This window comes from Chamaea fasciata, unplaced genomic scaffold (assembly GCF_029207755.1).
Source record: "Chamaea fasciata isolate MVZ Bird 193981 ecotype frontalis unplaced genomic scaffold, bChaFas1.0.hap1 SCAF_5, whole genome shotgun sequence".
Taxonomy (NCBI): Eukaryota; Metazoa; Chordata; class Aves; order Passeriformes; family Sylviidae; genus Chamaea; species Chamaea fasciata.
In genome coordinates, this window is record NW_027094090.1 from 29,155,985 (window position 1) to 29,168,343 (window position 12,359).

General features: G+C 40.1%; 2 protein-coding genes across 5 annotated transcripts in view; one reads left to right on the plus strand and one right to left on the minus strand.

Annotated features, from left to right (window-relative positions):
• Positions 1-897: 897 nt before the first annotated feature.
• On the minus strand, positions 898-11,413 carry ZCRB1 (zinc finger CCHC-type and RNA binding motif containing 1). 4 transcript variants are annotated; one of them, XM_066183107.1, is made up of 8 exons: positions 11,263-11,413; positions 6,539-6,626; positions 6,360-6,388; positions 4,126-4,237; positions 3,935-4,042; positions 3,081-3,190; positions 2,899-2,974; positions 898-1,559 (listed from the first exon to the last, which is right to left on the minus strand). In XM_066183107.1, exons 2-8 carry the CDS (start codon positions 6,620-6,622, stop codon positions 1,428-1,430), a joined length of 651 nt encoding a protein of 216 aa, XP_066039204.1. In that variant the 5' UTR covers positions 6,623-6,626; positions 11,263-11,413; the 3' UTR covers positions 898-1,427. The 4 variants fall into 4 exon arrangements, with proteins under 4 accessions (XP_066039204.1, XP_066039205.1, XP_066039207.1 ...); XM_066183108.1 differs by lacking the exon at positions 11,263-11,413 and adding an exon at positions 6,724-6,834; XM_066183110.1 differs by lacking the exon at positions 6,539-6,626 and having other exon boundaries at positions 11,263-11,410.
• Positions 11,414-11,482: 69 nt separating this feature from the next.
• Positions 11,483-12,359, plus strand: part of PPHLN1 (periphilin 1) — a 63,951-nt gene continuing 63,074 nt past the window's right edge. Inside the window, 1 exon segment of the mRNA XM_066183105.1 lies at positions 11,483-11,540. The gene's annotated coding sequence lies outside the window, so the exon portion shown is untranslated.

A 12,359-nucleotide genomic window follows, 5' to 3' on the forward strand; every position in this document is an offset into this window, starting at 1 on the left:
TGCTTTTATTAACAGTAAGTTATGCCTGGCAGCTTAGCTCTCAACTAGTCAGTATTGAGAGATCTTCCTGAAATTCAGTGAAGGAAGCTTCAGCTTTAATATACAGTACTTTCAGCAAAAAGTCAAAGTCAGTCTTAAAAATGTTCCTTGGATTACTGAGTCCACGATCCTCCTACATCTAGAGCCCAATACTCCCTTCTATTCTGCTGAATTGAGGAGTTTGCACAGAAAACACTTGTATTTCTTCATTCTTGTTTCTGAATTCTTGTGTTTAAGGAACAACAGAAGGCACCAGAATGATGTTCTGAATGTCACTATATCAGCTTAGAGGGTGTGTGTGCACGTTTTTTGCGTTGCACCCAGTTACATAGTTGAATGTAAATTGGTATTAATTAAGAATACATAATGGTATATTTGGATTTACATTTTCTATATTTGGAAGAAAATCAGCTCCTGATGAGCAAACAGGAAGAACTGAAAATAGAAAGAGGCCAGCTCGTCTCTTCTTCCAAGCGTGAAATTGTGAATGTATTTTATATAGTGCTTCCTAAAAAGTGAAGATAAAATATAAATATGGGTACCACCATCAACATGTCTCTGTGGTCTTTGGAACGATCACAGCTACAGGAGAACATGCCTACAACCCTAGAGAGATCTAAGGACAGAAAAAGTCTGAAAAGCTTTATGTGCAGAATACGTGGCAACACACTTTGCTAGACCATGATAGTTCCAAGTATACATGAAAGCTGTTTTTTAGGCATGTAGAAAACTATGCCTTTTGGACTTTGCCAAGAGGTTCAGATGGTTGTGACGCAGGTTAGATTGAAGTGTATTTAAAACCCTGTGGATAATGCTGATTACTGTTAGGCACTCAAATTGCAGTCAGGAAAAACAGTGTTGATGTGACAATAATTTATTATAGTACTGCATGAAGAGTAAAAAAACAATGCTTAAAGCTGAAATTCAACTAATGCAAGTTTCATATTCTACTTAAGTACCACTTAAATGCCGCTTTCAAACAGACCAATACATAAAGCATCAGTGGTGTTAGCAGTCATCCTAAGAGGATCTCCTCTTAGGAAAAAAGCCTTGGGAAATTCTCTCATGAAACATTTCAGTGCTAGGACTTGGGTCCAGATACTAACTGCAAGATGCACTCTCACAGGTGCTGTTCTGGATTTAAGGGTACAACCACATCAGTTTCTAAAAAGTTGTCTTGAAAGGTAAGGTTTTGAGACACAGATATAAAAAGATGGGAAGAGTCAGGGGACAGAATTAAAAACAAACAAACAAACAAAAAAAAACCCCCACGATTTTCAGTGTCTTGCAACACCAAAACAAACCTGAATTACAGATCACTTTGTAGCACTTTACAAAATGTACACTATATATATATATCTTATCTATGCATTTCGAAAGGTATTATTTCAGTCGCTAAGTTCTTCCTCATCACTGAAATAAGCACTTTTCTTAATCCGTGGACGTTTTGAATCATCTGATATTGAAGATTCCCCTGCAGTCTGTGTCCATCTTTGTTGTTCTTCCTCTATTTTGGCTTGCTATAATGAAGAAAAGAGAAGTATTAGCTGAGATTAGGAAAAATTAAGGTGCACTACAAATAATAATGCTAATTATTAATATGCATTGAATTATTAAATAAGTTAAAGAATTACAAGGGTTTATTTCCAGGTAAACTGTGTGATCAAAGCACTAGGAAACATTTCTGAAAGTAGCTCTCACATATAAGCTATCTTCTACACCACAGCAGCCACCTGGACCATCCTGTATTCTCAAAAAGAAGAATTTTGCCCATGGCAAACTTCCAAAAATATAGAGATCTAAAGCAAAAAAATCTAAGCAGATCTCTTTAGCTGAGATCCAAAGCAAAAAATGCCTCATTTTTAAATTGATGTTATTGAATCAGCTTTGTTCCCCTTGTAAGTCTTCTATCCATTGTCCTTTGCAGTCATTCATTCACATAATGAGTGCCTTTGGGGATTATTACTGAAAGTTATTCAACTAATAGTTTAAATAGAAGCTTCCTATTTTTACCAATTAAAATCTTTGCATGGTGATAGAAATGAGAATGTTTCCTGGCTTTATAGGTTTTATTTCCAGTTGTGGAGTTTTTGGTGAAAGGGAAAAACATTGTGAATACTTGAATCACTTTTTTGGACCACATCATGTCAAAGTCCTGCACTCATTACAGTCCTATTCAGAACAGTTATAAGAACTCTTGAGGGTTTTTTGGAGGGGACAGATACACAGGCAACAGTATTGATCACGGAGGCAAGAAATTTGAATATCAGATCAGGCATGTTTTGTTTCATGAAGCTAAAGGGTGTGATAAAGAAGTAATAAAGACAGTAATACAGATGTTGGATAATCTATCTACATAAAAAATATGCATTCAATATGTTTTGGGGGATGAGGTCTATTAGAAAATGTGATGGTCTGTATTAGGCAAAGGAAGTGTCCCAGTAATAAATGACTCAAGGACATACCAATGAGAACAGAAGATGTGTCTGGTCACTTATACATGACTGTTTTTTTTACTTTTTAACAAAGCAAACAGGGATTTGTGGGCAAAAAACCTAGCAGAGCATCACAGCAGAGATGACACAAGCAAATAGCAAAGGAACTTGAAGGGAAAAAGAAGGCTGCAACACACAAATACAGCAATACTGAAAGAGCAAGAAACCCAAACAAAATTCCACTGAACATGCTTACAATTTAAAGAGGCCAACTAAAGTTACCAACTACTCCTACCAAACCAGAGCCCGCTAAGTGCTATAGAGCAGACAGACCTATGCATGTATATCAGAGCTTCTGAAAAGCCGCTAAACAAGGGAGTTGAATTAAAAAAAAAAGAAAAACTGCCATGCTTCAATTTTGTACCTGAAAAGCTATGGCTTGGCTGAGGCTATCTAGAGCAGGGTCTTCTCCTTCCTCTTCACTTTCTTCTTCCTCCTCACTTCATTGTGCAGAGAGAGAAAAAAAAATATAAATCTTTAAGTGTTTAATATGAAAAAGCTTCCTAAAAAATGTAGTAACGAAATGTAGTAACTTAATATACGTACATTTCTTCCGGCTCCACTATTTTCTTTCTCTTCTTCTTTTCTTTTTTTTTTGGTGGTTCCCGCTCCCCGAGCATATTTTTAGGACAAGCATAACTTAAGTGTCCTGCTTCCTTGGAGAGAAAGAAATATTGCTTAACAGAAGCCATTACAAACAACTATACATTAAAACGTATCATGAGGGAAGTTCATGGGGGAAAAGATGGAAGCAATTAGTAAGATAAATGGAATGCTGAATTAGCACACAGAAGACAAACTCCTCTCTAGGCTTGCTATGGAAATGAAGAGATTGGTGGTGATATGCATGCTTAACTGCAAACTGAGAACAAGCTATGGGCACAGTAGATTTTTTTGTCTGTTGCAATAACTGAATACACTACACATGGTTTATATTCAAGACAAGACAGAAACCTCAGAATTAACAATTTAAGATACGGGAGTGAGGCGACATTTTTGCTGTAAGAAGTGTTAAGGATATAAATCAAGTTTGTATTGGACATTAAATACTATCCAAATATCATTGTCCTACATTACTATGTTCAGGAAGTCAGGAACTAACTAAGACTTAAAACTCACTTGTATATAAAACAGTTGTTTCCTATATTTATTTTACTGCCAACTAAATCATGAACTTCCAAAGATACAGCAAAAGCAGATACTCTGAAGCAATGAATAGGAGGTTGTCATTGCAATAGTTTTCATGTGCATCAGTTATATGTCTTGGGTTTTGTTTCTCTTTGTTACTTTCACTACCATCTGCTATTACTACTACTGTTTAGTATTATTTCAGTTATTAAGTTTTTCTTATCTCAACCCACAATTTTTGTCTATTTCCCTACATTTTTGGTTTTACTCACCCCACATTCGTAGCACTTAGACTTGTCAAAGTAGTTACGCCTGCGAATGAATTCTGCTGCTCTTCCATTATCTATGGCAATACTTGCTTTTATTACTCTTCCAAACAACTACAGAAAATTGGAAAGAAAAGGTAAATGTTTTGGGACTGAAAGCCCAATCCTCCTGCTGTAAAAAATTTTCCACAACTTACCTGTTTGTTATTAAGTGCCCGAGAACAGTTTTGTGCAGATTCTTTATCCAAAAACAAAATAAAGGCAACCCCTTTGCTCTTCCTGGTGTCTTTGTCTTTCATAATAGTAACTCTGGAAACATATAACACCGTTATTGATTTTAGTGAACCACACTAAAGTTACTTCAGAGATATCTTTTTCCTTAAAGATCTCAAGTGGGATCTTACCTTTGTTATACAGCAAAAGGGTTAAAGTATATTTAACAATAAAAATACACATTAAACAGAAATTCAACAGAGCAGCTAACCTGGCCATATATTTAGAGGTAGAGTGGAGATGATTTAAAAAAGCATGTGGGGTCCTTCTGGAACCAGTATCACGCTTAATTCCCTCGGGTGACTTGAAGAACAGAGAACATAATCTTTAGATTTACAGGCAACCTAACTTGAGGGAACAACGTATTACTGGAGGTGAAAGGCAAATTCATGGGTAACCTTACCATTGCTATTATTGATGAAAAGCACTGTGTGAACTGCCTCCATACTGAGAAATCTATGTTCATGTAGGACTAATCGGCTAAACAGGTCCACAATAGGAAACACTAACCATGTGCAGTACCTGTTCTAGAAATATCTCCAACTGAAATCCAAAGATCATGGATGCATGTGTTATTACACATTAACAATACAAAGTTAAATCTTCAGTCTAACATTGAAATCAACAGCTTCAATAGCATATTGAGAAGTTCATGAAAATCTAGAAACATTAAAACAAAATCTGAAGATAAAAATTTAAAAGACAGGGCCGGGGCGTGTGTATGGCCAGAACGCACACAGCCTCAATTCTTTCAATCTTAAGGTCAGTTGTATATAGTCCTGAAAAAAACCTAACAAAACAACAACAGTGAGAATCAGAACGTCAGACTGCATGTACATACAAATCAAAGTACGTGTAAAAAAGTATGGAATACACTCCTCCTTATGTCCACCGCAGGCAGAACAAGGTTCAGCCATAGGGCAAGCCAAAACTCCAAGTAATCAAAAAAACCAAACCCCACTTCAATACAGAAGGCCTACCATACAACCTGTATAAGTAACAGATGATCTACATGGTAAAGAGTTTGTAAAATAAAAACACAGTAAAGGAAGCTCAAATTTCCCCAAATACATGCACAAAAAGGTTCAGCTTAACAGTTTTACTACCAAAGCCTCTTCGACAGGATGTGTCCAACTGCACGTATTAAGTTCAAGTGTCAATAAAACTGACTTTAAAACAATTCTATTATTTTTCTGCCAAGCTACTCTTTGAAGAATTCCAACAGAAGCCTGGTATGACTGTCAGGCTTCTAATCAGCATATTCAACGTACCAGTCAATAACATAAGAACAGAATCAAGTGTGACAAATCTTTAAAAAGCCAGGAACTTCTTGGAGCCATAGAAAGTCTGATTTCTTACTGAACAAATTTAGCTGAAGTCATAATACTCGGGATATATTTGCTTTTTCAGCTACTTGTCACCTGAAACACACTTCTGAGACTTCAAAAACTTTGAAACTCTGTATCTCACAGGTTATTTATTGCAACAGCTAGGATAAATTAGAGAAGATACTTGCTGGTTTAGGATTAAAAACTGAAGACTTGAGTCTCCTTATTCTGACCAATTTAAAAAAATAAACCAGTCAGTTCCTTACTGTGGCATTTCTTTCTATCATTTGAACACAGAGGCAGATATTCACGATATTGTTCATGAATACCCCACATACTGAAAGCCATTAATGCAGACTTACATCTAGCTTTAAGTAAAATACTAAGTAGTCACAATAACAACCACCCTAGAATCACAGAGACCTGTACACTGCAATTGTGGGAACTGTGACAAGCAGTTCACATAAGAAGCAACTCCCACCCTCACACTTACCCACTGTGCCCCACAGGGTTCAAGGAAAGGGGAATAACACTGGAAGAACACTGTTTCCACTATTTCAGAGAAAGGACTGATGCTATGTAAGAATGTTCTACTTGCTCTTAAAAAGTGGTTAGCAAAACCTGTCCCCAACGCAAATATTCTTGTACTATGTATGCAACTGCAAGAACTTCCAGTTGTTAAATTAAATTTATACGTCATTAAAAATGAACAGAACTTCAATACAGTTCCAAACTCATACTTTAATTACAAAAAGCTTTCAAGTGAAGGAAAGACATAAAATATTTAAAATGAGAGGTACAAAAATAGAAGGCCATATCAGGTCACTTACTTGACAACTTTCCCATACTTTGAAAATATCTGAAATATAAAAGAAAATAAAAAGATTTAACAACAGATAATTGCATTTCACTAAAAATAAATTTATCGTGACAAACATATATCAGTACTGATTTTACAGTCAAAATTGACAACAAGTTTAATCTAAACAATCCATCTCTTAAAACTTACCCTGTACAGATCATTGTTAGTCAAAGCAAAGGGTAAATTGGAGACATACACTGTGCTTTTGCTTGGTGCCAACCCACCACTCATTTTTCTGATGAAAGGAAAAAGAGAGGAGAGTTAAACTGTATTGAACAAAGAAATCAACTAAAAAAACAGCTTCAAGACTTTCAATTTTATTTCAAACCTACCCCAAACAGCCATGATAAAGTTGCAGGAGAGCATAGCTTTGATTTCCCTTGCATCATTTTACATGAAAATTAGTGGACTACAGAAGACATACATTCCTTCTTCCTCTCCTGGATCCAAACATATTTTTGCTCTATGTGAGTCGATTTGTAGTCAAGAAAAAAATGGCAAGTTAGTATACTTCCTATAATCCTCTGCTAATCTGTGCAATTAGAAAGGTTGGGGGCCAAAAGAAACAAGCAATGTCCATTCATTAAACATTATGCCCAACGTGTCAAATTACTGACCTTTGTACTAGTACCAGCATGATCTGATTCTTTATACAAATATCAGTTCAGCTGCATTCAACATAGAATAAAATACAATTGGTTAAGGAGAAACAAAAAAGTTTCCCTAAAGCAGAGTCCTAATTATTGTGGGGAGGGAGATAAATACATTTTAAAGCCAATGTAGCATGATGCTAAAGCAGCATGCTCTCATTTCCTCTCTTAACTATTGCTCAAGTTTCTGCACTCCTCTAGAACTGCGGGTCACCAGAGCTGACCATAAAGCAGCATCCCTATAGAAGTACTCCCCCTCCTCCTTCTGATAAGGCAGATTTCTCCTGGTAGGAAGCAGGAAAATTTCCAGTCTTTCCATTTTAATTTCCAGTCTTTTCTATGCTCTTGAAACTGAGTATGTCTGGAAACAATTAATCAATTAAAAATACTGTTATAACCGCATCATCTAGCACTAGGTGAAGAGTAACCGAACTAACTTGAGAATGTCGAGCCAATATTTTTCTTCACATTTGGACATCTCCCAAAATTTTTAGTGGTGTAAAGTCTGTGCAAAACACTTTTTGGTCCATTCTGTAGCCATGGTTCAGACCAAGAGCTAAGTGAGTAAAATTTAAGATCAAAACATACCCCTCATGAAAGGCCACACCAAATGGTACAGCAAACCCATTCCCTAAACAGTCCAATTTCTACCTCCTTGTCCATTTTCCTACAGCCTTATTACTGCTTCCTGGTACCTCTAGCTAATTCCCAGCTGAGGATTAAGCCACTTCTTCAGCAAGACCGACTCATTTTAAACATGCAGACAAAAGCTGATGAAGGGATAAAAACCCCTGAAGTATTAAAATCAGCATCTGCCATATTACAGTTTCTTAGGGGACTTCTTGGGTAGCCAGTCTGAACAGATTGTTTGGCCAAGTGCCAACAAAGTAACTAATATCACAGTCTAATCTGGCTGATACTTTCTGGCATTTCATGATTTAGTTTTCTGAAGGCCTGATATTCCCAGTAGACACCGATTAACCAAGTGCTTTGCTTCTCTTTCCTGACATGCTTACTGTATCACAATTCATTTGAGTGGCAGTTTCCAAGTGATTGAATTTTGAGGTTTTCCATGTTCAGGGACTGTTTTTTGGCATGAGCAAAAATGGCAACACAAAGGTTAAGCAAATGAAAACAGAATAAATTTGCAATAAAGGCCACACATTGCATCTGCTGTTAGGCAGACTGTGTTCATTATACCAAATTCCTTTCTGCTTGGCATTAGTATCCTTGACAAGCCTAACCAGACTGACTTGGCAACCTGCCATTAGAATAGATGGCCTGAAGTGCAGTGATTTAGATGTACAGGGAACAGAAGGATTCAAGAAGAGCAATCTCAACACTGCACTATGGTATAGTGCTAATATATTGCAGCAGTGGACCAGAAAACACTGGAGGTGAGCCTCAAGAGTCTGAATACAATGGTTTTTTCACTCTGCCTAAAAGGCAAGAGAAGCTGGAGCACCTTGTAACAGCAGCCCCCATTTTAATGGGCAGGCACAAAGGAGAAGAGCATGCCTGGAGAGCAGTTAGCCTGCATATTCCACAATGCCACAGTGCAAACCTCCACATAGAAGGTGAGACATCATGCAGCCATTACTACTGGCCTAACAGTTCAGCTGTTAGGAAATTATTAATGAAAGAAGCCTACAGAATCACCATTTTCAGCTGCACACTGCTTTTTCCAGAAGAAGCTGAAAGAGCTGCACCCTGAGACCACTGGCTGCCAGACAGCTGAGGCTGAATGCTGCTCCTACTCCCCTGGACAAATTTAAGCTTAACAGTTTTGCTGCTCCAACTGCCCAAATATTCTTAGCAATTTGTATTGTTTAGGACTGTTGTGCAAGTTCTTCTTATTTTTTATATCTGACTCATTATACAACTGTAATACAAGAGCGAGTACAGCAACTGTATGGTTATCACCATTTATTATAACGATGTTTTCTAGTGGGAGGAGTAAAAAATGCCAATTCTGGCTTCAAGCTAACTCTCCAGATAAGACATGCCATTTGGAGGCTCATCATTACAAGGTTGAAAGTCCTGCTACTTCTGGAATTTTCTAACTTGATAGAACTGTTCAATATAAGTTTAACATTTTCATCACATTCTTTCTCCATGATTACCAGTCTCTCTGCTCAGCTGATAAGAAAGTACCTCCTTCCCTCACAAAAATTTCCAAATGAACCAAAAAACAACATCCGAGTCCTCTTCCTGCTGCAGGAGACTCACCTGAAAGCTAGGTACAGCCTGGCTCAAGAGGTAGGGCTAGAGCTTTTCAGCAAATCAAAACATTTCTATTTTATCCTGGATGCTTTTCTGGGGTTTTCTTGATCTTCAAGGTATTACCTCCATTACTTAACTTTAAAGCATTGGCTAAAAGCCTTTACAATGCTTCCACAGAATTGCACACAACTCCCATTAATGTAATGGCCTCTCTGTAATATTAATGCCTTCTTCATTTATCACTTTCACATATTAACTTTGACAACAGAGTTATGTCTCATTACAATGACTTCTTGAATTCAATCTTTTTTGTCTTTTTGAACAACTTGAACTAAAAGAAGCCATTTTTTGACAAGAGCCATCTGTCAGCAATTATTAAGTCTCCTGAAAAATAGATCAGGTACATGAGAAAGTTGCTTCAATCCAATACGCTTAATGCAGCATCTGTCATTAGCATTGGGGATATCACAAAAAGACAATGATTAATTTCAGTAACTGGCTTTTCTACTCAATCCCAGAACACATGAGGACACCACCAAAACTATTCAGATGCCTCTGAATCATCAAGTGGAGCCTAAATTTACTGATACTTTCATGACTTAACTTTGGTATTTCAACCTAAAAGCAGAAACTTGTATATTTATTTTTAAGTGCAGTATAGCAAGGTCAGATTTATTATTTAATCAACTGAAGTATATATAAAGGATTTGTGAGCAAGCTTCTAAAGACACTCCCACTCAGGTCAATTAATTTGAGTTTTTCTATCTTGATCCTTAAAAGAAAGCATTTTTTTCCTGATACAATAGCGTCAACAGAGTTTAGACCCAAATGAACAAACCATTAGTTGTGGCAAGAGCTTGGCTCAGGCTTATAATCAAATGTCTGTGGTAAAGGACGAAACCAAACTCCTGTTCTCCTTGGTCCCTGGCAAGGGTATCAATTGCTTGCTGTAATTCTGCCCTGTGAAAGGGGCAGGGAACAAGCTGTAAGAGAATAATCTGGTTTATCTCCTCCTAGTCACTTAAATAGTATCAAGCAAATCTTAAACAGGATCAAGAGTTGGTAAATAAGGTTAGCACTATCAGCAAAGAGGGAATATAATCTGCTCAGGCCAAAGAGGAACATAAAAAGAATCTGTGGTTTGAATCAAACCACTTTTATGTACTGATCTAACTAACTACAAAAGCTTAGGGACAATAAGACTGGGGAACCAGACCATCAGCAGGGACTATTTATCAAACACACATAATTTACATGTGTTTCTTTTCCAGGTTACATATAGGTGTCCCATTGAGTTTGGTTGAAACTGGTACAATTTTGTCGCAGACCAATATAATGATATCATTCCATCTTCATCTCCAGTACTACTCAGCATTCGCTGAGACTTTATTGTGAATGAAGATGATACAGCAGTAAGTGCTTTACTCGACAACAAATGTACAATGTACAAATGTACAATACCTACAGGAGTGCTCTGGAGGCCAGGGCATGGGCTGTCTTCTTTTGCCTCCACTGCAGAGACCCAGGGGCCTCAGAAGTTCATAATTTCTACGCTACCATATCTCCCACGCTCCAAAGGGAAAACCCGTAAATGCTTTTTCAACAGTGTCTTTTAAAAGGGATTCTCAGCACAGCCGAGATGGGAGAAGAGCTGCTTGGTTCAATCGCATGTGGTCTCACCCAGAACTTCACCCAGGAGGGGCAGATCTGGGTAACGCGTTTCGTGACAGCCCTTCCCCCTCATATCACAAGACACGTGATCTATTTCAGAGCTCAGTGCGACCGAAAGAACATTACAGCAACAGAGCCACAGTCTACTCAGGAAACTTCCACACGCTGTATTAACACTTTTGGCCCTAACATCGCCCTGCAGTTCCTCAACCACAGCGCGGCCCCGACCAGCCGCTTATTTCGTCCCTTCCTATTCGGCAGAGGCCCGCAGCGAGCGAGCTGCGAACGAGCGGTGGCGACCCCCGCGGTGCCCCCGCCCCAGCGTACCCGTCACGGCGGGGCTCAGCCCGCGCGGGAGCCCATCGTGCGGCGCGGCCCGGAGAGGCGCAGCTGCGGTCCCGGCGGGGCGGGACGGACGGACGGACGGACAGACGGGACGCACGGCTCCCGGCTCTCTGGCCGCCGCCCCGGCCCGTCGCGCTTCCGCCGACGCGCAGCTCCCGGCGCGCCCGCGGCCAATGGGCGGCGGGTTCCGCTGACGGCTCGGGCGCGCCGGAAGCGGCGGCGGAGGTGCGGAGCTGCCGTGCCGCGGGAGCGAGGGCCAGGTGAGCGGCGGGACCGGGAGCCGGGCCGGGAGCCGGCCGCCTTCCTCCGCGGACCCGGCGGGCCGGGGCCGATCCTCTGGGCCGCGGCTGCGGGCGGTGGCTGCGGCGGGGCGCACCTGGCTCCCTGCGGGCGCCCCGGGGCCCCTTCCTGCCCCCTGTGCAAGCACGTGCTCGGGGGTCGCGGGGCGCCCGTCCCGGGAAGCGGCACCCTGGAGGATTGGCCTGGGGAGCGCGGCCCTCCCTGCTCCGGGGGCAGCCCGAGCGGCGGCGGGAGCTCTGGGGAGCCGGCTGCCCGCAGCTGGGGTGAAGTTCGGTGGCGGGACAGCAGTGGTGGGAAGGACGGCCTCCTCCGGGCTGGCGGCTGCTGGGTTAGCACCCGGGATGGCTTGTGGGCCTTACCATTTAATCCTCTTTAGAACCCGTCTGGGACAGAAAACTTTGATTCTCAGTTTATTTTTTGTGTAATTGTTTTGAAGGGAAGTATCGTTCTGCTTGTACGTACATCTGAGAGTCATTTTAAACGATAATTCGCAATGAATGTTCGTAGGTTATATAAATCCCGCTGCAAACACTTTCATTGGCGTGTGTGGTGGGTACGTTGATGCAGGATCCGTATCGTTATTGTTTCTAGAGGGATAAATAAGACGTGAGTGTGTCACTCAGCTCATTTCCTACTAAGTACTAGAATAAGTCTTTGAGAATAAATCTGTGTGATTAGTTTAACAGTCGGGTATGCTGTGATATTTTAAGTCCTTACTAGTATTTAAACATCTCGAGTCTGCTCTTCATGGTTCTTTATTCTCACTCATACTTCTTAAG